Raw genomic sequence first — 26,291 nt, forward strand, 5'->3', positions numbered from 1 at the left:
AAGGAGTAACAAGAAAAAAATGATTTCTGACTCCCTTGCTACGGCTGGTTGTAAAGATTCACAGTGACTAAAGAGCTTCATTCTACACATTTATGTATATTTTTGTGAATCTGTACAACAGAGAGAGAGGCGTCAGAGGAAAGAGATGTCGAAGAATTGTGGGAGCCAGGGTTGATACGAATGTGCCCACTGAAAGTTTAGTTATCCTGTGAAGCAGTCCTAATGATAGTTATGCCTTTGTTTATGTCAAAATACATGGGCGATTTACACATGAACAAAGGCTCAGGGTAAAGAGCCCCTAGAAATACTTTCACAGTGGGATAATCTGTGCATCTCAACTATCAAAGTCAGGTTTCTGAGAACAAAATGCTACACAGAAAAGGAAAACAGCCCTCTGAATATGTCTGAACTTCACATTGTTGCTTATGTATATGTGTCCACATGATTTACAAGTTTTGAAACTCAGTATTTATGTGCATGAGTGCGTGTCAGTGTATGAATAATTCAAAGGTCTCCACATGTGCTGGTCTGATCTCAAGACCACATTTATAATACATTAAAGCGAGCTGGGAGTGTACACACCTATTCACGTGTGCTCACAGGAACCTTTAACACCACCCACACGCATACACACTCAGAGGCTACTGACCTCAGGGGAGACACTGCTTATCAGCAATATATGCAGCTTCAATGACACAACAAAGTCACGTAACGGAGCAGTAGTGAGGGTGAAATTCCCCTCCGCTATGTTCCCACATAACTGTGTACACACTCACCCAGTTTTAGCAGCCAGCCCTCTCTGTCTGGGTTGAAGAAAGTGTGTGTGAGGTCGTTGCCGTCGTCTTCTGGTATTTTGAAAGGCTCATTCTTGATGCTCTCATACAAATTCTAAAAAAGAGTGAATACAAAAAAAAAATGTGTGAGATGAAGCAGAAAAGAGTGACTACAGGAAACAACGTTTGAGAAGGACTACCCACCCTGAGCAGATCTTCAGGCAAGTCCCCTCCATCATTTATGCCTCTGTTCATGGAGATAAACCGTTCCACAGTCGGCTTGTCCTTCACATTTGGATTGTGGAGGCTGGTGTTTAGCATGATGATGGCAAATGACAGAATGTAACAAGTGTCTGCAAAAAAACCCCCCAAAAAACAGGCGTTGCACTTTGAGAAAGGGGTGAGGTTTGAAACGCAGTGAAAGGTTGCCGTTTACCATAAAAATGGTGTGGGCGTTTAATGTTGTGTTTAAATATGAATGGAAATTAGCTGGGCTGAAAGGCCTGCACTTAGACTACTGCCGTCAAACTGGGAGGAAAAGGCAGATGCAGCTTCGTTAGGGAGGAGAGTGGGCAGCTAAGTATGCAAGTGTCTTTCTGCATGCGCTCTCTAATGTATGTGTGTGTGTGTGTGTAGGCGCACATAAGCTTAAAGACACTGAGACCAAGCACGTGGCTGACATGGCAGCACTTTATAAAACCTGTTAGGCAGTCCTGTGCATTATTTACATCCATCAGCATCCATATTGGAGACAGTCGGCTGTCTTTTAGTGTCATTATTTCCCAAAAGCCAGACACTCTTCCTGACATGGTTCACCACAACAGACTTTGCGTCTGCTAAATAAACCAGCTTAGACATTATTTCCACTGACATGTCATTGGATTGCAATCCAACATAAACAGCAACATGAAAATTTCTATTATATTATTTATATTTACCAACACTGCTGGCAGACAACTTTAAGCTCTAAATCTTCACAGCTGTATTAGATATTTTATTAGGAGAAGAGATGAACTGAACTAATTTTGCTCTGTTTCGCTGCTCTAACATTTACAGCACTGAAAGCTGGGCTGGATGACATGACAGCCATACCTGTAGACTGGAAAACACCAGGATTGCAATGGCAGTAGCGCTGAGCAAAGGTTTCCATCATGCGGTCGATTTTCTGGGCTTCTCCTGGCAGCCGAAAGCTCCACAGGAACTGTCTGTCAAGGGACACAACTCTGCAGTCAGCAACAGCCTCACTTTTTTTTTTTTTTTTTTCCCCCCAGTTCAGGCAAGAGACTGAAACTGACAGCTGCATCCTTACAAACTGCAAATGAGGCTGTTCTTGAAAGCTGACTTAATTACAGGTGATTTACATAAAATTAGAGGGAAGCTACAGGATGAGGAGTCAGCCATGTGTGTAACAGATGTTAGGAGGATATCTTACCTTAATGCCTGAACCAGGTTGAGGTCTGTGAACTCATGAAGCTCCACAAAGGCTTGGAGGACTTTGATATTGAAATCATCTCTAAAGGAGATAAAGGTAAATTATCCTGTCAGTGTCCTGGTATATTCTGCATAACCAAGAAATAACATATGCAAAATATCATATGATCGATTAACGGTTTCATCTTTTCAACAAGACCAAAGCACAAAAAAATTAAAATATTCAGTTTTCTGGAACAAATGACAAAGCAAGTTTTTTAAAAATAAATAAATAAAATAACATGCTGGAAATAATATAATGGTAGTATGGTAGTATCAAATTTGGCATATGTTGGGGGGGGGGATAAAATTGTTAACCTTCTGGGCAAATCTCTGAAAATATATTTTTTTGGTTTGTGTTTGGCCTCACTGGAAGTGCACATTTCAGAAGATCACCTGATTGTGTCCGAGGACACCTCAGGGTTGTGATTTGGATTACATGGGTGTGACGATACAATGGATACTCCCAACAAACCCCAGATGACAGAACACACACTTCCCACCCCTCCTTACTTATCTAAACTAAAGCATGACATCATCCCTGACCTACTATGCCCTTCAGAGTAAATGATCTGCCCTCTGGGATTACGAGAGGTCTTTAAGGAGCTCAGAGTCATATCCACTCAACACCACCTCAAGTGGACAAATGACCAACCGTGTCTCAAGTCTAGCATGCTGCTACAGCCCCTCCTTACAGAATCAGAGCGCTTGATGACATTCAAACAGAGATCATGCACTCCAGTCCACGGTCTGACCTTACAGACCACACCCTGACTGTAACACTGTGATCCCTACAGTCCCTGAACAGTGCATACCACACATTAAGCCCATCGATATTTCCTGTATTATGTGTTCACTCCAGCATGGATGATCTTTTCTCTCAAGTGAAATCTTTAATTGCTTTTAAACACATAAATTCCTGAGTTGTGAGTCTCTTGACCAAGTTACTAGTGAGTAAGATAATCAAACACAGATGGAGGCTTTAGAGTAACGATCATAGTCTTGAGAGGAAGGTCTAAATGTGGAACCAATAATCTATGTTTGGGAAAGGATGGGCGTGAGCCTGACCAAGAGGAAATACAGCAATAAGGAAACTATGTGTTCCGGATTTGATGCTTTTATCAACCACGTGGTCCACAAATGAGTGGAAGCTTGTTAGAGAGAGTGAACAAAATCTTCACTCTGACCTCTCTCCTAGGTAATCTCCGATGGCTGTTTTGTTGAGGCCCTCTCCTTTGTAGAGGAACTGAGCAATGTCATCACTGGTATTCTTCAGTAAGTCGTTCTCAATCAGGAACTGGATCCCCTGAGAAAGAGAATGAGCCCAAGGTTACATCCTGATTATGGGATCAAAAAGAACAAATGATATTTCTAATTGAGCCACAGTATTTTATACCTACCTTTTTGGGGTCCATGTTAAATTTCTTACGGCCCATGGCCACCTGTTTATTCCTCTGCATATTTTTCCTGTTAAGAGAGCGTGTACACTGTTAATAACACTGACACGGACATGGACCTTTTGCCACACATCATAATATGATGGCATAATGATAATGATGTATATAAATATGAATTACTTCATTATCAGTTATTTGTTACTATTTTTTTTTTTAAATCAGTCAATTAATGGTCTTGCCTGACCAATAGCAGTAATTAGATATTTGCTGATGTAGCGGTATCAGCATTTATAACAGCTTTATAACAGAAAAATTTAAAAAATATAGAAGAGACGAGAGAAACACCCTTCAACCATGTTATGAAAGTTGATGTTGCATAGCTTGTCCACCTAAGAGCACTCTGCAACTTCCCTGCTGGCAAAACACCACAAACAACACTCAGCTGATCCAATTAGAGTCAGGCAGAGCAGCAACAAGTAATCCATGACAATAAGGTTTAAAGATTAGTTTTAAACTGCATTGTAATATCTCAATGAAGACTCATAAATACACATAACAAATATCAGGGAAAATCTGTCTGTTTAATGTGTCTGAAAGAACAAAAAAAAAAAAAAGACTGATATATTGGATTTTTAAATCCCCAAATGTCGGTATAGGTCTTAAAAATCTGATATCTGCTGGGCTCTATCACCTATGTTAGAAAATGATGACAGATTCTTGTTTGAGGCTGGACCAATGAATAACAATCAACCAAGTATTTTGCAGCTATACTATATATGAAGTAGTAACGGTAATTTCAACTATGAAAAGTCAAATTAGTAATTACCTATTTAAAGATATAACATTTAAATGAATAAATATAAATTTACTGCCACGATATTGTAAAAACAAGTAAACATATCAATTTGAGAAGAATCAATCTGAGAGATTTGGCTTTTTTTTTTTGTTTTTTTTTTCCTTCAAACTATAAGTCACAATTAAAAAAAAAAAAAAAAAAAAAACTGTCTGTCTTCCACCTCAACAGTGATGACAAGTGCTGATTAGGCAGAGTCATTAAAGGTTAGTGTGGATGTGGGAATGTGTCATTTCTCTGCCTTTGAGTAATTCAGGGGTCAGAGTGCATTCCCTGAGTCCACTGTCACCATGGTTACATTTCCATCACCACGTCTTCCCACTGATTTACTCACACTAGCATTCCTTTGGCTTTTGTCAGCCAAAGTCCAGCACTCATCTGAACAGCAATAACACACACACACACTAACATGTGCCATGTTCGGTCAATGGATAACAGAAAAATCTGATCATAAGCACCACTAATGGGGTTTTAGGTACCAGTGAAAGAGTGTTTCAGAAATTTTCAGCAGCTGATGGAATCCCTATCCACTAGAGTAGACCAAACCCAAGCACTCCCTCCCCTGAGACCATCTATTGTCTGCTTCTGCCCATACACCCACTGCATTATTCAATGAAGCCTCCCATCATGAGGGTGTGCCTGTTGAAACATTTAAACGGCCTTAAAAGCATAGCCAATTTGGTGAGACGGGAGGCCTGACTTGGCCATCAAACATGAATAATTGACAGCTTCATTTGCTAAGTTAATAGAAGGCAAGCAATTTAGACACAACATAGAGGAAACATGTGTGCAGGGGAAGGGAGTCAGCTCCAGTTCTCTTACCTCTCCTCAGTGGAACCCAGGTTCTCAATTTCACTAGTAACTTCTGCTATCTCATCCTTCAGCCGCTGCAAAGTAAAAAAAAAAAAAAATATATATATATATATATATTAATCTTAAAATGCTGAGAGCAGGGAACAAGGTAACCATCAGTCCAACAATTTCCCATGGAAAGGGATGTCCAATGCAAACAACATGCAAAGCCTTCGTATTAAAAAAAACAAAACAAAAAAAAAACACGAGGGCTCTATTAAACAGTGCAGAGGGAGAGGCTGAATCATCTGTGTTTGTCTATAAGCCAGGTGGCCTTTTGTTCCATAAATACTCACATCAGAGCAAACAGTTTAACAAAGAGAGCAAAGTCACTTATCTGGCTCTACAGACAATGCTGCACATCCAACTCAGCGAATATTCCTTAAATTAAAAAGTGATAACAGCTCCCATATCAGAGAAAGTCTGCTTGCATGTGTCTGCTTTGCCAAACAATCCTCTCAATCTGAATTTCACTGGGTGGAGAACATTAGAGGATAACCTCAATACAAATGAAGTAAGCAAGCACTGAAGGGGATTAAAATTTGTGTGGTATTTTACTGATTAATGGCCTCAGAGGCAGATTTAGTTGATCAAGCCAGACCTGCTGGTGCCAGACTGGCACAGTAAAGGCAGAGGATGGAGAGGATGACATCAGCTGGATCAAAGTGTGGGAGAACAGACTGTAGCATAAGAGAAGTCAAATATAGAGAAAGTTGCTAACAGTAATCATTAAGCCTCTTCCTTTACCACACATGACAATGCATTATTTCTTATACACAATTCCAAGATACCAAGTGTGAAACCACAAAGAGAACATCTGTGTTTCCAAGGCCCTATGCAATCACAACACATTCCTCAGATGCTTGTCTGCACAAACAAAAGCTGTGCTCATACAGAAAGAGTGGGTGTGGTGTGGAGGCCTTGACATGCAGGGCCAGCCGAGGAGGGTGTGGGAGACAGTGAGGAGGAGAGCGGTCAGTGCGCAGACCACCGAGAAGGTGATGAGGACAGCACACGGCCAGCAGTTGGTGGCCATGGGGGGGGGGGGGGGGGGGGGGGGGGGGCAGTGACAGTGGCCTGGGCTCATAAAAGACAGGGTGACGGATCACGCCTCAAGTGTCCGTCAGGAGCCAACGGAAGCTGATTCACCCACTGGGACTTCTCTGGAAGGCATCATAATTCATGCCATTGCATGACAGTCTTTCACCCTTGTGAGCAATTTGCTTATTATTGTTGCTTATTGAGTGACAGGACTGACCTGAGCAGCAAACTAGAATCATCAGCTGTGCTCTAGGCTCAAGTTAGAAGCCAAAAAACATCATCATGGGCCATGGACAGGAATCAAATAAACCACTTTATGGAAATTCAGCAAAGCTGATTTGAATCCTGGCTCTGCTTGTAAATCAGGAGGGATATTCTACTGGCTTCCTGCACACATGCAGTCACAAGACCAAAATCACGTTTTATCCCAATGTAAAGTCATTTGCTTGTCTTATTGTTACATGTTATTCTCCAAACCACTCTAAATAAAACCACTAAAATAGATAAACACAAATACTGTAGATGTGTCTGTGGTCTCAGTAAACCTACAAAGAACAACTAGTGCAACCATAAACAGAAATGGTTTTTGCAGAAAGTTACTTAAGAGGAAATGCCTCATTTTCCCATTGTGTGTGTGTGTGTGTGTGTGTGTGTTTCTTTTGAAACAGGGAGTTTGTAGCAAGGCAGAAAAAACTGGATTTAAGGTGGATGTTTATTCAAAAAGTATTGAAGCTGCAGCCACAAAATATGAAGCCTTGTCAATTTAATGAAACTGCCACTTAAATATTTTAATACATAAAGATTTACTCCAATATCATTGGGGCGTAGTTTGTCTTGTTTAAGTGTACCACTTTTTAATATTGCACACGGATGAATGTCATAGTGCTACATGCTTGTTCTTTTTTTTGATATTTTAAAATCTGTACATGCAATTTTATGCCTATAACCTCCTCCAGGATTACCTGAATATCCTCCAGCAGTTCTTGCTTGCGCCGGCGGATATTCTCCAGCTCCTGCTGTTCCTCTGGGGTGAGGTCGTCCGGCACTAGGGAAAAATGGGAGAGAAGATGAAGGGTTGTTTACACCAATGTAATACTATCACTGTGCGTGAGGATTAGTGAGTGTCCACAAGGGTCAAAGTAACATAAAAGTCATGATCAAAGGGTGTATGTAAGGCTCTATGCAGACTGTGGCATACCACAGAAGTGTCTCCACAGATATTACAATACAAGGACCACAATAAGAACAACAAGTTGTCAGCGGTGTTCATAGCTGACAGTGTGCATAGGGAGCATAATACCTGCCCTCCTCTATACATAAATGTCTTTAAAGCACATCTCCAAATCAAAAGCCAGTGGTGTGAAGACATTTTTCAGCTGTAGGCGTTACACAAAAATAAGCATAAGAAAATAGAGGAGGTTTTTCTTTGTTCAAGTATTAGTGATGACTCAAAGATGCCTTTACATTACAAGCACTAGCTATTGTGTGGCTAAATAAAAAATGTCAGGTCAGCCAATCAGCACTGAGCATCAGTGCATAAGTAGCACAAATGTGACAGGTCTCAAAGTGCTGCCAGTCCTGCTGTCACTCACACTGCAGATAGTTATAATTAGTGCTGAGGAGCGAGGGATGGGGAGTGTGTCCTGGTTGATGGACAATGTGCTTGTGCATCCACGTGAGCGAAGACTTGATGTGCTTAGAACATGAAACTATGATGCTTAAATGCTGTCGTTTCAAAACAGTAAATGTTTCTTTATAAAACAATCAGGGAAGTCTTTCATCAGAACTACTTTATTAGCAGGTGTCTTAAGACCAAGCATAACCTTAAAATGTGGTAATAATGGCTTGGCTACATCTTATGTATGTATGTATGTATTTGTATATATATATATATATATATATATATATATAATTTAACACTGTTTATTTCTAAAAACAAGTTTCAATGCTTATAATTCTTCACTTGCTGAAGAAATGTATGTTATACCATGTAAAATAATGAAAACTAATGATGTCACCAACAATGCATGAATTTGCATTGTTAGTAAGGTGGGTTCAATGTGGGAAACAACACACCTGATGATATTTCAACATAAAACAAATAATATACTGATGCTGACATTGCTATTCAAATTGTTTCAATGTTTTTTTTTTTATTACTAAAACTTCCTAAGAAAAAGGCGTGTGCCCTCTGAGGTGTAAGCCACCAAAACTTTGTCTGCTCTACTGCAAAGCGTTGCTCAGTAAACAGCTGCATTTAAAGATTTGCATTATCACAAGATAAAAAAATACAATATTTGGCACGTGAGCCTCTTTCTCTGATTCCCCCAGTGGCCCCGCACCAGACCTGCTCTTTAACCTCCTCGCTTCATTTCCTCAGCAGAGTTTAAAGGTTACAGGGGTCAAAGGTTGGGTGACTCTCTGGATCTCAGTCAGCCCCCAGCAGTTAACAGGGTAATGGTTATAAAGTTGTTTGTTTTTTTTTAACCTCCCAAATAAAAACAGGAATTTAATATTGGTCTCATACATTATGACACTAATATGACTGCAGAGGTAAAATTCATGTCTAAATGAGACTGGCTAATACACAGTGTACCTGCTATAACAGTAACTGTGGAATGAAGGTTTCAAAAGGGAAGCAAGCAATCAAAGTGGCAGCCATCCAGAATTTATCTTAAGTGCATCATTTATGCATGGAGAGAGACACACAGACACAAACACAAATTCTCGATTAGCAAAATAAGACCTAACTTAAAACACATATCCAGCAGAAAAAAATCTGCATGATGGAGGACCCTTATTTTAATAACAGAAGTGTGTAAATAAAAACACATTGAAGCAAATAACCATGGCATTCCCTGGAATGTCTGCTAATATTTAACACAGGGATAATAGACAATGGAGGTTAAAAACAGGAGCTGGCCTATAGCAGTTTGTGGAGGAGCACCAAAACAATGCCATGTTGTCTTCCTGTCTTGTTTTCAGACAGCTGGGGGAAAATGGGAGTCCACGTGAGGCTGACCTTTCACGCATCAAACCTCGACGCCTAAAGTATCCCAGACAAACCGGCCACATCCATGCCGAGTGTTGATATATATAAAGTCACAGTGGGATCTGCATAAATTTTTCTTTTACAAGCATGAGCTATGACAAGATTATACTGAGGAAAGACAGAAAGCAAAATATGTGCATTTTCTTAAATTTGCTCACAGTTCCTTCAAAAGCATCTCAAGTGAGATGCACAAGAAGGCACCACCTAATACACAGACAAAGTGGTGATAGGTCTGAGAATATATGGCCCTCCATGCATTTAATCACCCTATCTCCTGATCGACTGGATGAGTTAGTGTCAGACTGATGAAAGCCAGAGTAGGGACTTGTGTTCAACGGTCTTTTTAAAAAAAAAAAAAAAAAAAAAAAAAAGAACTGGGTGGATTAAGTCAACGCAGGAAATCCAATTCTCTTTCTAGAAAATGACATCAGGTTGGGCGCCTGTCAGACCCTGAAGGAGGCCATGCTGCACAGCGCAGGACAGCAGGTCCCAATACGAAGCAACCACAGTGTTCCTGGCTTAGAAGAACTGACAGGCTGACAGAAGCGATGAGCTGCATAAAGGACTATAATTTGACTCTAAGGAGGAAATAGAAAAAAATAGCAAGTAATAATTTTACGATGGAAATTGTTTGTATACTTGTCTTTTTCAAGAGCACATAAAAATAGTTTGCACAAAATCCATAAGACAGATGCATGATGGCACCCCAGATCCTGCAATTGAAATGCACCCTGCATCAAGGGATGTCATCTGAACTCACTATGATCACTTACTTAAGAAGCTAAGTGGGTGAAACCATCAATGCCTTCCTTACTCCACCCAAAATAATCACAACCACAGCAAGACAGCGAAAGGTCCTAACCACGCTTATGCCAGAGGTGGGCACAGAGCAGGCGTGATTTCCCATAAACCAGCAGATGAAGCAGGAGTTCAACTTAAGAAAATGCTTGGAGCACTGCTTGGCTATGATTCAGCAAATCTCTGAACTGGCACAGCCAACAAAATGTGGCTATCATCAGAAATGGGATGTTAGAAAGAGAGATGGCAGAGAGGGCAGTGAGAGAAAGAATGAGTGAAAATAAATCTTATAAAAAGAAATTCTGTGATAACCGACTAGCATCTATATTTTGATGATGACATTACAACAGTATTGATGAAAAGTTATGGATAAATTAGGCATTTCCTTCTATATATTTACAGCACGAACATAAATGTCTAATTCTGATCCTCTCACACGCAAAAAGGCCCATACAGCAATTGGACTGAGTCAAGCCTGTATGAAGTGATTACCACAGACACGAAGTGAAACACACACCACCCACATCTTCACTCCTTTAAGGATTTGCAGTGCCCGAAAAATAAGTCATCCAGGGGAATTACAAGCAAACGCACACGGAGGCGTTTGCAGGGTGTTGTCACACACAGAGCCCAGAGAAAAGTCACATGTAATCGCATATGCACGCCCATGCTTAATACTCACGCACTAACTTATGGTCAGCACACCGGAACTTAATTTTTGTTTCATTTTTTCAGCACTGACATCATCTGACTGGAAATGGTCGGACTGGATTATTCAGATAGCATCATTTCTAGTATGTCATTATGAAACGGTCACTCTTAAGTCTGTTCATCTGTACTCAGAGGTCATTGAACCATTAGTAGAAGACAAAGCACTGAACTTAATTCAACAAAAACAGGCACTATTTTAAACATAAGAAAATACTTTACATACCTTAATGAAAAAGAAGACGGCATCAAATGATTTATTATGGTACTGGCACAAGTGCCCTTCTGCTAAATCTGGCATATTATAATCTGAGTTCTGTCCTGCAGTGGCCTGGCCCTCATTACTCCTGGGTGCAGTTCAACCCAAATTTATGACTTGAAACACTCAATATGCTCATCGAGAAAAATCATGGCACTTACTCCTGAACTGTTACATCCTGCTTTTTTTGTCAAATAAATTTTGTACTTTACATAAACTACTTAAGAAGTTTTTAAGTTTGCCCAAAGCTTCATCTGAACCCTAAACCCATCAGGTCTAAGAATAATACCTTGTCTGTGTATGTCCTTATCTTTTGATTCTAAGAGTGCAGACTTACTAGATGGGTGAAGCAGTTTTTAGTGAAGGCTGGGTCAGCAGAGCGCACCGGGGAGGTGGCATCAGGAGAGATACCAATTATAGATCGCTCTCCCAGAGCGGTGGAACCCACTAATACTCATCCTGATTGCCATCCTGGCAAAAGAAGCAGACGTCTCATTTCCACCCAGATCACTAAAGAACTCTCCTTGGAAAATACGGAAATTAGAATTCCAAGTGCTTGTAGGATCTTTCACCTCCCCCTCCCTGCTGATGTGACCCAATTTAGGGAGCTCCTCCAAGCACACAAGCACCAAAAGAAAAAAATATTAACTAGGTAATTTCCTTACCTAGGCTCCTCCTAGCAACAAAGGTACTAGACATACATACATACATACATACATACATACATACATAGGTGCACCTAAAAACAGACAAACAAAAAGCAAACAAACAACTAATGCTGAGTGATCTTTACGGTGAAATGACACAGTTTAGTACTGCTGTACATCTGATAAGTGTATGGTCTTGGTATTTTGCAGGAGCAGATGGAGACACCAATGAATACATTCACACCAGAAGACTCACCACAATTGGCTGAGTGAGGGAATATACAAAGGCACGCGCGCGCGCACACACACACACACACACACACACACACACACACACACACACACACACACACACACACACACACACACACACACACACACACACACCTGTTCACTGATTTCATCTTGATGAAATGCACACAGTGATGGAGGCAAATAAATGACACTGGTAGCAGCAATCATTCTTTGCACAAGGTTCCTCATCTGTTGTGTGTCTGCAGGTTTTCTCCTTCTGGCCTGACCAACTCCTATCTAGACTTTGCACTCCCTTCCCATTCCAGCCAATCTTATCTTAAATGAGAACATCAGTTTTCTCAAGCCCACATCTACCTGCTCCTCTCCCCCATTCCATCAGGCTTCTGCTGCTGCTGTTCAGCTTTTGACCTTAGATTTACATGAACAACCCCCCCCCCTCCCCTTAAAATCTGGCTACTGGCCTCAAGATCCACGTAGGCTCCAATCAATCAACCCCTAGCCAATACCAATAAGTGCACAAATAGTAACAAGAAGCAGTCTACTTCATGATAAGGTTTAATGAATTCAGCACATGACACACACAATCAATTATGGTGCTGGTTTTCAGTCTAATAAATAACTAAGCTTTCTGATTCTTGCTGCTGGCCGCTTAAACAGAAAGTGATTTAAAATGTGACCGTCTCATCCACATATCTCAGACTGAAAATCATTACTGTAGCAGATCTCAGGGGTACTCTCATATATATGAAACCACACACAAAGCAGAGCAAAGGCAGCAAAGCTATTCCTGTCTTTAATGTGGTCACCCAAAAAAAAAAAAAAAAATTAACCCCTGACCTCCTGATCTATGGCACACAACACACAAAGAAACAAACCCCACAAACTAGACTGAACAAGACCACCAGTTATAGATATAAAAAAAAGTCCAAAATCCATCCAACCTGAGCTGGCCTGTGGGTAGGAAGATGTGAGGGGGGACTGGCAATGGAGAGACAACAGGAGAAGGAGCCCTGTGTTTAGCCAGGGAAGCGTGGGACAGCAAATGGCAGGAGAACACAGAAACAGTGGGAAGAGTGGTGGGACGATCACAGCTCTCCCTTTGTGTCTGCAATGAGCTTCATTCCTTACCAAGGCCCAAACACATGGAATGATGATGATGAGGAGGCATCCCTTGCTTTTACTTTTCCCAGCTTGATATTTATTTGTATCCTGAAGATGTAATGGCCCCATCCAACTTCTACATCCATCATCACAAGTGCTTTATCTCTAGATATTAACGTCCTCCCCACTTAATACAGACAAACTCACCACTGCTGGCAGCACTCTGTCACACAGTTATTGGGCTGCTGCTCTAGTACACAATCATCTCAAGTGTCAGTCAGTACAGCTCCATTCACTACCTTTAATATCAACACAATAAGCCAGATAGGATATTTACAGCATAGACAAAAAAAAACCCAAATACCTTGTATGAATTGTCTCAGCTGTTTTTGATTTATAAAGCATGCATTATTTTCAGCTTCACTGATTTAATTCTCAACACTGTCAAAGTGCAGCTGCGTTAAGCACAGAGTTGATGAAATCTGACCAAATTCCTACATGACAGCAAGTTCCAAATACTATATACACAAAACAGCCTTGAGATTAATTAACCAACAAAACACAGAAGCATTATCAACATTTGGTGCTAACCTGAACAAGAAAATCCCCAAACAGTTACTTCGGTGCCTTTCTGGAAAGCTCCACTTTTTCACTCCACCTCGATGAATAAACACAGCAGTCCTGCTTTCTTTAAGATCCTACTGCTTACTGCTGGCAAATCAAAACATCCACACGTCAAGTGGCAGAAGGAAGAGTCCTGCTCCTCCGGGCAGGGAGAGAGATACTGCCGGGTTTTCTCAGCACAGATATCAGCTGCCAGCCAGCTCACAGCACACAGACACTGACACAGTCCATTTGGGAAGGAGCCCTACTCACTGCCTCCTCTCCCTCCCTTTCTCTCCACATGTGCTTTCCTATTTCCACGATGAACACGGAGGCTCCACCCAGTGGTCATTCCTTTAGCTGCTGCCTCTTCTCCCAAAAAATATGTTGCACACACACCTGTAGACATGTATTCTACCCTTGCTTTTTTTTTTTTTGTGATTTTTAGGATGGAAATCAGCCTTATTTATTTGTATTAAGATTGATTATACATCCCAGAACCACAAGGATTAAACAGGGGAAAAAAAAAAAGACAAATAACAGTTAAAATGAACAAATAACTACATGGTGACTTATTCCTCCTGTGCAGTCATCTTCCACAGAGACAGCGAGGACGTTATAAGTCCTACTATGAGCTGGTGTTATGAGTCAGCAATTCAGGCCAGTTCTTCACGCTCCTGATCAGTCACACGGCCAACATCACCAACTCCAAACTCCACTTTAACAACGGACTCTGTGCTGGAGACGACTGTGTGTTTATTATTAAGGCTACGGCATGAGCCTTATTTTGACTCTAATGATGTTTTAAGAGAATGGTTCTCAGCCCTCCTCTTCATTCTGTGTGTTTTAACAGCATGAGTGTACACTTGTCCTGGGTGCGTCTGCAGCACAGAGCAGACATCAGCGCTTGTCTGCTGTCTGTATAAAGATGAATGAGTCATCCTGGAGCCCTCTGCTGTGCTAACTGCACTCTGCAGCCCTCTACTTCTTCTGATAGTTGTCAGGATGGGATCCACATGTTAGTCAAGTTATACCCAGTTCTCACATAATCCCACCTTAGGCGGGATATTTATGTGAAATACAGCCATCTACTGAAGATCTCACAATGGAATGGCAACAGTAAATATACTTCCAGCAGGCCTCAGGATTACAATAATGTATGTTGGAGAGACGAAGGGTCTGGTTTCCTAAAATATGCTCCAATAGGCCATACTGTAATAAAGATGTAAAGTATTTTGATAAAGTAATGTGAGTAACAAAAAAAAAATTCCTTTCTTCTGCTTGTGCCGTCAGTGACAGGATAATTATAATTATTATTTTGGGAAAAACTACAAACAAAATAAAAACAGCCCTTTCATAAAAATCAGACACACTGTCTACATGCCACTGATTATTTTATGGGAAATCTAGAAAAGTGCAGGTTTATATGTCAGGGTATTATATATATATAATGCTTCTATTTATTATGTCAGGGGGCTTGCTAACTTTATAGCTTATAACCACAGGTTGTACACAAAAAAATGAATGCCTCTAGAACCTGACACATTTATTGGCACGCAGATATTAGTGCCCAATAGTAGCTATTTGCCGATCGATCAGTCTCTGACAATCAATGAAAATTTTAGACGTAGACACGGGAGAAACACCCTTTAACCACATGTTATAAGTGTATGTCCACCAGAGGGGACTCTGCAACTTCCCCGTCAGCAACACACATTTCTGGAATGCCATAAATAACAACCAGCTGACGTGAGCAGAGTCAGGCACAGCGTAAACGAGTAACTAAGTAATTACACACAGCAATATTTAGAGAAATTTGTCTGAAAGGAAAATTATACAGGCCAGATACAGAATATCAGACTTTTTAAACCCAATATTACTCTTAAAAATCCTATATTAGATTGGCTCTAGATGCCACTTATTGGTCACTGAAGTCCTGTCCAGACACACACTAATACAGCAGTGACTTAAAAAAAACAAAACAAAAATAAAAACAAAAGGTAGGTCACCCTAACACAAATCCTGTTTTATTGTCCTTAACACTAATGGGGACAAAAATTTATTAAAAACTGCCCTAACACTTAAAACTAGTGACTCCGACTATAAAAACATCAGGAAAGTGTTTAATGAGGTCACAGACAAGTGATCTGAGGAACCATCTTCCTTTGGACTTCTACCCATCTGGACATTATTTGGCTACTAGTGGATTTTCCCCCTGTAATTAACTGGAAGGAATGCCACTTTAAGAGGCAGCACTGGCTTCACTTTTCAGAGCCGGAAGCATGGCCACCTTTTATATACAGTTTATGCTTGAAACCCTTTCAAATACAGCTGCCTAATTATTTCAATTAAGTTACTGTTAATGTTAGTTAGTAGATTTTTCTTTCTCAGGTTGTCTAACTTAGTTATTTTACAGGGGTCTGAAGAGGTGAAAGTACACAGCATATTCATTAAAAAAAAAAAAAAAGCCAAATTAAAATTTATAGAGTTTCTGTGTTTACAATAGATGTTTTATAGCATTTCAAAAGGCACATTATAAAGTCAGTGGAGTCACAAAGGAAGGCTGGTCAAACAGAAATGACCCTGTCACTCCCCTGACAGCCCAGACACAGTTCACTGTGGGTCTGCTGCCTTTGTCAGTGCTGCTGTGCAGGAATGTAGAGACCCGAGGATGTGAGTGGGTGGGAACTGAGCCTGAAGAATGTATAGCAAGGCCTACACACACACACACACACACACACACACAGCTTCAGTGTAAGGCAAACATACAGACTGCCCAACAGCAGCACAGCAGCTGCAGACACACACATAATCTATCATTGTGAACACAAAAGATGAGCTTTTCACATAATCCCTGTTCTGTTTTATTGACATTAATTTGTTTTCAGAGGCCACCGAGGAGGCTACTCTGGGGTTTGCCTCAAAAACGGAAGTGCTATTTCTTCCCACAATACATGCCTTTGTCCTCTGACGCTGTTAGCCTTGATTCTTATCAGGGTTTTCCTACTGTCAACATCCTCCCTTTCCAGTAAAATACACACGTTCAGAAAAAACATATGGTGGGAAAGCTGGAAGAGCCACAAATCTTTATCTTTTAGCACCTTTATTTTTGTCTCAGCCTTGCTATATCTGCCGTACAGCACTGGAAAAAAATGTAACCATCACACAACTTGATGCCACTTCCTGCTGAGCATATTATCAAACCCTCAGTTTCCTGTTTGTGAGCTGTTCTCACAGATCAGTGGAGGAGCGCAAGCTGCGGCGAAACCCTCCCATCCTGTTGGGAAAGGCAATAAAACAGGCATTCTTTTCTCCTTCCTAACTTTCAGCTCAAAACGATGGTTAAACTGTACTCAGGACAGCGAAGAAAAACCAGGAGTAGACTAAGTAAGCACAGCTTGATCACAGCCAAACCCTGAGCTGCTACACAGTTGCTTGATTGGCAAATCAGCACACTCCTTTTTAAAAGGCTTCTGTTGCGGCGTTCCTCCCAGAAGCCATTTTACATTTTTTTCACCCTGCAAGTAAGAGTGATCAGAATTTCTTCCCGTATGAAGAGAGAAACTCCAGGCGTGTCTCTACCTGTTGCGGACAAACCTGAAAGTCACTAAGAATCAGTACTTTGAGCAAGGCGAGGGATAAAAAAACTGCTAAGCTGTGCGAGGAAGACGCAAAAAAGGCAGACGTAAGAGACGGGAGATTGTGGTGCAATTTCTATTCCTAGAGAAAGAATAAAGAAAAAAAGATGACACATTTCTTGCTGAGAAACTGAGAAAGAAGTGCTGTCAAACTCTTGCTACACTCTTATCGACACTCTGCCCTCACTTCACTGTACTTACAACCTCTGTTATTCTGATAGGCAGCATCCACAGAGACGCCACTAAATGTAGACTAGGACTACACTAACAACCATCTTTATTAACCTTTTGAGTAATCAATGAATATTTTAAAATGTGCCAAACTTATAATCAACAAATGCAAATTGTCATAACTGAAAAGCTTGGCCAGTTCTGCTACCAAAAGTTTAGACTTTAGATTTAGCTGTGATTATGTAGATGTAGATGTATTATATCTAGATTTATTTACACTTATTTGTGGCTTTGAACTTGACATACAGATGTAATCAATATTTAAATGTTTAAAACAATAAAATAACCTTCCTAAATGCTAGTAGCTGCTTCCCTCTTTTTCATGTTGTTATGTGAAATGAATACCATAACTTGGTGACTATGGTTTGCTTATCAGACTGGGTAAGATTTGCCAACAACTTGGCCGTGAGACATGACAGACCTCGCCAACCAGTCACAGCTTGCCATTTCATGACGTGTGTGGTGTCATCTTTAGACCCACCCCAACCCCACTGGAGAACCCGCTGTAGTTGCCTATAATAACAATGTAGGTAAACAACAATAGTGCTGAGGACCATTTTTGGTCCCAACTTCTCTACATCTTTCCTCAGGCTTTTCTGAGGCAAACACTTCCAATTTTCTCACTTTACTTGACAAATTAGGAAGAAAAAAAATGGAAAAGAGAAATTGAGCACAGTCTTAGGTCAGGCTATTGCAATATCCATGTGAGAAGTCATAGTTAAAAACCACCCTTAATTTTCTTCCTCTTTCGTTTCTCAGAACACCCTAACATCATCAGCAACACAGCTACCCAAGTGCTGCTGAGCTACCAAACACGAGACTTTCAACAACACCCCACTGTGCTCTGGTCTAAACTGATTTTCCGTTTTAACACCAACTACACAGAATGAACGATGGCCTGAATGGAAAGGAGGGCTGCAACTGATGCACAAAGAAAGCCGAAATATGATTATGGAGAGATGATTAGGATTATCAAACCACGAGGGCATTAGTGCCAGGGAGGGAACAATGTACCAGAGGGCCCATTAGAGCTCTCAGTGCCACTCATTAGGGAACCATTAGTGACAACTACTTTAACTTTCCAGACCACCCACCGCTAAGTGGCAGAGACAAATGGACTGAAGAGGAATCGAATGGATCGCTCTCTCTCATCTCTCTGCCTGTTAAAAACAATGCAGCTGTGTGCCAAGGCTATTTGGGGGGGGGGGGGGGGGGGGGGGGGGGGGGGGCTGCTGCTCCTTTATTGTTCCCAAGAACAATAAAGGAGCAGCAGCATATAACAGGATCAGTCACTGCTCTCTTAACAGGATTAATAGTGATGCAAGGCAGGGGTCCTGATTAATGCTGCCAGGCTACCCAAGTGAAAGAGAAAAGATGAAAGAATCACGCTCAGCAACAAAGGCTTTCTGTCTCCCTCCTGCTCATTATAACTGCACATTATTACACTTATGTAAAGGAATTACAGCCACATATGTAATGTGTAACAGAAGGGCTTCTATTCCATAATTTCAACTAATGTGGCCCATTCAGAGGCTGGTATGATTAAGAGTGACTCATGTAAAGCTTATTGCAGGAGTGGACTGTCTGCTCTCACACCTGTTGCTGAGTATTCACTGAAAAATGACACCGACGATGTGCAGTGTTAGGCATCTGCATCAAGCCAACAAAGTGTTACAACTTAAGTGCTTAAACATGTAGACAGCCAGCTCTTTCATTTAATATACAAATATGTGGCAATGTGTTGAGAGCAATAGAAAACGAATAGTCAACACAATATCCATACACCAAAGCAGACTAAAAATGACAGTTTACATTCAATTCTTGATATTTCCTTTCTTTTTGCTATATAAGAATGCGTAAAAAGAAACTAATGGGGTGTTTTTGGGGATGATATAATACCGCTAACACAAGCAGTAATGCTACAAATAGCAGAAAAAAACATTGTCAACAAGGCCGAAGAGTCCACTGAATTGTTACCTGAGACTTCCTAGTTTCATACCGTCGACTTATTATCTTAGATACACATATATTAACTAAAAGCGGTCCTATAGTGCCATTTAAATTACTTCTAGACGAAATAAAATGTCGCTCCTTCAGCATTTCACTCACCTACGCCGTCCTCTGATTTTAACACCATGCTGTTTTTTGTGCCTCTAGGGTCCGAGTCCAAAAAGTTTCTGGAGGTTTCCGAGAGTCCTAATTTTCACCGAATACAATTAACGATACCTTTATTGACCTTTTAACCCTCGACTGACGAGTTAAGAATTACTCCAAGGAATGATTTCTAAAGTAAACCAAGAGCGTTTCGGTTCACAACTCTAGGGAGTGGTTTGAAGAGACGGACTTTGACCGACCAGACGAGCCTTTCCTCCTGCGCGCGAGTCGCCGTCAAGTCACGCAGAGTGAAAATAAAAAGCTTCCGGTTATGCCTTTCAAAATACGACGTGTCTTTACTCGTCATAATTTATTTGGATAGCATAGTGACTTATTTGTCTTATTTTTAAGGCACCATTAGGCAAACAACATATCTGCACTACAGTAGAAAACTAAATATAAATTTAAGAAAATGCTCTACTTAAATTATATGGACTTTAGTTGGAATATAGAGCTGGATAATGAGGCTGACTCAAGATGTTTTGTCACCCAAAGAAACCTTAAATGGGATAAATCCACACAAGAAATAATACAGCAAGTGGCTTAAAAAACTTTCAGATTTCAGAGAAAACTGTCAGATATTCGATGGAATTGCCCTGCAGCATTTCCACATAAAGTTGGAGAAACTACCAATTTACAGAATTGCTGATCGCTGCTGGCTTAATCAGACCATAACTTTCAGCACTGCAGCAGTGAAGCTGACAGCCAGCACCTTCAAGTCTGGTTTTCTAGTGGAAAATGTGAGAGAGCTCCCACAGGGTTGCCGAATGAGGTTAAAATAGCAGGAAGGTGGGAGGTAGACAGAAAAAAAAAGTAGCACTGTGGTCAGTATACATGTGAAGAGGTACCAGAGCAAAAAGGCAAAGTTTTGACAAGCTGATCAATTTGCAAACTATGTGCATGGGCTTTGCAAAGTCACCACAAAATTTAGATCATAAACAAGTGTAGGTGGCAGTTGAGGCAATTTGGGCAATTATTATTATTATTATTATTATTATTATTATAAATGAGGCATATCAAACAGTTTATGTTTTAAATCTGGATTTGGGATTCCACTGAATACATTTATTTAAAGTTTATCTTTTGGCAGCTCACTTGGGGTTGCCACAGTGGATCAACTACCTACAGCTCACCCTATCCCTAACAATCTCCTATGGCACACCAACCCCTCTGTATGTCCTCCTTCACTACACCCATGAATCCTCTCTGTGGTCTTCCAATTTTTCTTCTACCTGGCAGCTCCATTTTCATGATCCTTTGTTCAGCATATCCACTATCCCTTCTCTGCACATGTCCAAACCATCTCAGCCTTGCCTCTCAACTTTGTCTCCTTAGCTGTTCCTCTGATACACTCATTTCTAAACTTGTCCATTCTGGTCACTCCCAATCTTCAGCATCTTCAGCTCTGCCACCTCCGGCTCAGCCTTCTGTCTTTTTGTCAGTGCCAGCGTTTCCAAACCATACATCATAGCAGGTCTCACTACCATCTTGTAAACCTTCCCTTTCACTTTTCCTGCAATCCTTCTGTCACAAATCACCCCTGGCACTCATCTGCATCCACTCCACCCTTCCTGCATTCTGTTCTCCATGTCTTCTCTTGCACACTGTCTGTTGCTTTGGATGGTTGACCCCATGTTATTTAAAGTCTTCTGCTTGTCCAAATCAGGCAGCTTATGTTTTATATGTGGCTTTGGGATGCCACTGAATCACCGGGGAGCAGATGGAAAAATTATATATTTAATAATAAAGTTGATACAAATAAATTTTTCACATGATTAACTTCTTCAACAATAAAGATTCAGACCCATGTTTTGTTATTATAAGCTAGACTCTTATTTTGAAAGGAATTCGTGGTCTATCTCCGCCCTGATTGCGCAAACTGATCAGATCTCACAGAAAGCGTAGTGAACGTGCGCGATGACGCGTCTGCCCCCTTGTGCCCCCCCCCCCCCCCCCCCCCCCCCCCCCCCCCCCACACACACACACACACACACACACACACACACATACATATATACATGTGTTGTTGGGACAGGGTTGAGTGGGGGCAGGGATGGAGTAATTGACTCACAGAGGCAGAGCAGTTCACCGCTACTGATCTTGCTCTTTTCAGGGCGTTTGCTTCACCACATCCGCCGAGAGCAGACGAGCGTGCAGTCAGCCTCTTACCTCAGAAACAAATGTTAAACCGTTCTTTAGAAAATAGCAACACCTGCAGAAACCAATACTTGCGAACACCTGTTGAATATTCAAACAAATATTCCCTTATGATATCAATGCGACAACTGTTTCACCCTATTGCTTTAATGGCTCTGAATTTCTTTTCCCTCATTATCCCATATGGTAATTTTTTAAATTATTATTATTATATGGGATGTTTCAGGCTGCTCTGAAATACAGCTGATTTTCATTCCACTTGATTCCACATACGAACAACAACACCACAACAATGCAAGAACCCAGCAGTAGCGGTGAAACAGGTTTTGCCACAACCTGGTGAAACTGACCGCCGTGTTTTATGCCTACTACAGCTTCACAGTTTTGATTTCATGTTTCATCAGGGCCTATCATCACACCGTGTATTCACTTTTTTTTCCCTTTTTTTGCTGCCTATGATCAAAGGTTGATCAAAGGTCTGTTGGAGGCTCTTTTTTTCTTGTACAGAGACATTTCTTGGCAGCATATTTTAGGGAAAACTTTGAGGGATTTCCAACCTCAAGTTGAAAGTGAATAAATCAGTCTGCTGTTTTTGTAGCACCTGCCCAGCCGTGCTGCTGTCAGACAGGAGAGGACTGAGCCTGTCCTTGCCTGTTGATGAGTACAGGAGGGCCCAGAAGAATGCTACACTCACAGCCAATGAAAGAGGCCAGGTGCAGGGGGGAAAAACAGCTCATCTGTTTTGCTTTCCTTATGTGATGCATGGTAGAGAAATGTTCATGACCCGTCCAGAGATATTCTAAAGATACTGAGCACCGACCCACGAAACTAAGAAGTAGACCCTTCTGAAGACCTAAAGTGTTACAGTCTGCACTGCATCTTCATTTAGGGAGCCTCATCTTCATCCTGTGATCTATGAATGCCTCAGTTGTGGCAGATACTCAACTGACAATGTAGCCTGTGTGAAGTGAGCCCTGCGCACACAAAGTTTCAATTCATTGTCACAAGTGCATCCATTCGCCCAAGCACTGCTGTAAATCTGTGCTCGAGAACCCAGAACAAGCGTGCTCAGGCCGCCGTCTGACCTTTAAATGAAAAGATTATGAGATGATATCGACACATGAAGATTACAGTCATCCGCAACTTCCCGAAAGAGCTTAAGAAGAACGGATCCTTGTATAAATGGAGGGTTTGTGCAAACTTCAAATCAATGCCAAACTGCATTAAAAAGTATAAATGGGTTCATTCGTGTTAAAAGGATGATTTTACATGGCAGGGAGAAATTCCTCAAAAGGACAAGTTTTAAAAGGAAAACACAGGAACGCAAAACCTTTAACTATGACTTATGAAGTTATTTATGAAGTATGAAGATCACTTGATTATAATCATTCTTCTTCATGTCAGTATGGTTTGTATGAAGCTGCCGACTTTATCTGAAAAATTGTAGAGTGTCTGCAACAGTGTGTAACTTGTGTGAGGCAACAACAAATATAAACATCACTTTAATAACATACTTCATTATTTATAACTTCTGTATACCCCATGCATATGATATTGCTGCAGGCATGAAGATAAACTATGTTACAGGCTTGTGGGATGAGTTTTGTGCACGTTGCAGGCCGTAGTGTCTGTAACAGTAAATTACATACATCAGAGGGCTCATATGCAATGCATTAATATGTATTAATGAGAAACATTTTAATGTGTGTCACTCAGTTATATGTCTGATTCAGAAATGCATGATTTTAAAAGTAGAAATATACTGATTTTAAAGTAAACATTCACTTATTTGAATGTACTTACTGTCAATGAAATTGAAAACTACATCTTTTTTTATTAATCACAGAAACTTCACAAAATTTCATATCCTATTTCACAAGGTGATAAAAATCAGAGCATATGAAAGACCTAATTTTTCTGCCAATAATGCACAGCTTCCAGCTGTTTGACTGTGGCTGACCTGCATGCGCGCCACTCCGCAGCCTAAACAATATTAAAAGTCTCGACTTCTTAAAGTATTCTTGGCCAGGATATGAGACTCAGTTGGATTTGCAGCCTTGGTGTTATTATTATTTTGCCTTTATAGTTGGAAAGCCGCCTATGAGACAAAGCTTTTTTTTCCCTGACAGCGGTGTGGTAGCATGGCAACCCGCTTTAAGCAGCTCAGTCTGCATAAGCTGAATGTAGCTGTCTAACCTCGAAGAATGTTTTGACTTCACACAAGCCCGGCTCATATTAGGAAATGACTGTTGTTGGGTTTTACTGTGCAATGTTAAGCCTGGAGATTAAAGTGGGATTGCAAGTGCGAGGCTCAGGAGGGACTGTGGTTTTACCTTCAGCTGAGTGCAATGATGTACGATGGCTGAGCACATGATCTAATGTAATGACTTCAGTCATTAGTACTCATTGCTGATGTGCAGAGATGTGACACATATTTAGCTATATGTTTGCAAAACTAGTGATGTAGAAAACTAGACTTCAAAATATGAGGGATGTAGAAGAAAATGATTTTCAAGATAATTGCACCAGAGGGTGAGTTTTATTTTTTGACTTTTGACCAAGCTCCAAAACACTGCATTTCACAAAAGTGCAATTTCTGACTCCCTGTTAGATCCCTCCCAGTTTATAAGGCAGGCTTGCCTTTAAAATATAGTCTTCAAATCCAAACAACACTGATGCAATACAATGGTTTTATAGTTTGTGTGTGTGTGTGTGTGTGTGTGTGTGTGTGTGTGTGTGTGTGTGTGTGTGTGTGTGTGTGTGTGTGTGTGTGTGTGTGTGTGTGTGTAAATCAGTTGTGGGTGTGCCTGGGCTATTAAGTGAAACCACATAAAACCCACAGAGTCAAAATAGTACCCTGGCAGCTTCTGAACTAAAAATATGTCTTCATATTTAAGGTTTAATTAGCCTGAAGAAGATTGAAAATTGCTCTGTGCGAGGAAAATAGTCTCTTTCCTTCCTATGAGAAAAGATACCAAGAGTGACTCCTGCTGATTATTTGCATTATTTACAGTTCAAGCTACAGGAAAAAAAAAAAACACAAAGGACTTGTAGAGAAATTTATCTTTACTCTAAAAGAAAAACGAGCCAAAAGTGTTACACAATTAATTACACTGCATCATATTGCCTAATCTTTAATGGTTAAGTAGTCGCAGGGTGTTGTGTCAGTGCACAGAACAGTGTTCTTGTTTTTTTTCTTTTTTTAAACTGACATGTGGACAGGAAGGTTATTGAGAAACAGGATTTTAATATCCGCACACCGACTTAAAACAAGGCATGAAAAATGGTCCTGCTACCATGACGATTACTACCCGCGTGGCAAACATTCTTTGGCATCAGAAACGGGTGAAGTGATTGGCTGGTTCACACATGAGTCACGGCACGAGCTGATTGTGAAACGACTGCTTTCCTTTTACAGGTGCAATCACAGGTAATGAGACCTTTGGTTCTATGCACCCTCTAATTTTCTGTGTCCGAAGGAGCGCAGACCTGAGCGATTAATTACTGACATGAGTCATATACAAAAAAAAAAATAGAAGAATACGTCTAACTCTAGTGTTATTTTTCTGATGTTTGCCTGTCAGAGAGAACTCTGTGGGCGGCCAATCAATTTGCAATTAAAGACAAAACTCTATATGACTTACAGCAGAACCCGCCTACACAGCTATACATGCAAAAATACTGCTGTCAGAAGCTGTTTTAGGAGGAACGTGCCAAATTTGGCGAGCTCCTGACAAAACCTGGCAGTTCAGAACCTGTTTGCATGAGAAAACACACTCATCTCACACTAGTCTTTCAGCATTCGGAACAGCGCACATTTCTGACATTTACATGATCACCTGAACAAGTGCTAGCACATGGCGCCAAAGAAAGTGCTTATCTTTGATGAAAAATTCACGAGTTTGACTAATAAGCCCTCCTGAGAAATGAGTAAATATACATTTTGCTCTTCATAGACGGATTCTGTTTGAGTCATAAAAACTAAAGGTCTGAGGTGTTAAAGCAGCTAAGCCTTTTTTTTCCATGAAACAACAGAAATGATGGTCATGTCAGAATGTCAGAGTCAGCCAAAATAACACAATTATATACATAAGTTCCTCATTGTCCCGTACTTAAGTTGTTCTTCTCCAGACCATTAATCAGGACAGAAAAAAATATCTAGATATACAAATCCTCCTATGACACCAAAAGGAATCTATTTAGTTCCAGGAGCTTAGGTTTCCTTGTGCTTCTCTATAAGTTTTCATACACTGCTCCCTGAAGCAGCATTCTCCCAGAGTTAGTCTCATTCAGCAAATACAC

The 26,291-nt window shown here is 40.7% G+C and overlaps 1 protein-coding gene across 3 annotated transcripts in view; it reads right to left on the reverse strand.

Annotated features, from left to right (window-relative positions):
* The window catches only part of cyth1a (cytohesin 1a), a 34,792-nt gene that overhangs the window by 4,469 nt on the left and 4,032 nt on the right, over window positions 1-26,291 (reverse strand). Inside the window, exons 1-9 of one of the 3 annotated variants that reach the window (XM_030735057.1) lie at window positions 19,788-20,062; window positions 7,349-7,431; window positions 5,316-5,380; window positions 3,644-3,710; window positions 3,431-3,549; window positions 2,206-2,286; window positions 1,866-1,978; window positions 978-1,126; window positions 776-888 (exon numbers count right to left, since the gene is read on the reverse strand). In XM_030735057.1, the coding sequence (XP_030590917.1) occupies window positions 776-888; window positions 978-1,126; window positions 1,866-1,978; window positions 2,206-2,286; window positions 3,431-3,549; window positions 3,644-3,710; window positions 5,316-5,380; window positions 7,349-7,431; window positions 19,788-19,815 (818 nt within the window). In that variant the 5' untranslated portion in view covers window positions 19,816-20,062. Of the gene's footprint in view, window positions 1-775; window positions 889-977; window positions 1,127-1,865; window positions 1,979-2,205; window positions 2,287-3,430; window positions 3,550-3,643; window positions 3,711-5,315; window positions 5,381-7,348; window positions 7,432-13,797; window positions 14,036-19,787; window positions 20,063-26,291 lie in introns of those variants that run through there. The other 2 variants (XM_030735058.1, XM_030735056.1) reach the window with 2 other exon arrangements.

Source organism: Archocentrus centrarchus, chromosome 8, assembly GCF_007364275.1.
Source record: "Archocentrus centrarchus isolate MPI-CPG fArcCen1 chromosome 8, fArcCen1, whole genome shotgun sequence".
NCBI lineage: Eukaryota > Metazoa > Chordata > Actinopteri > Cichliformes > Cichlidae > Archocentrus > Archocentrus centrarchus.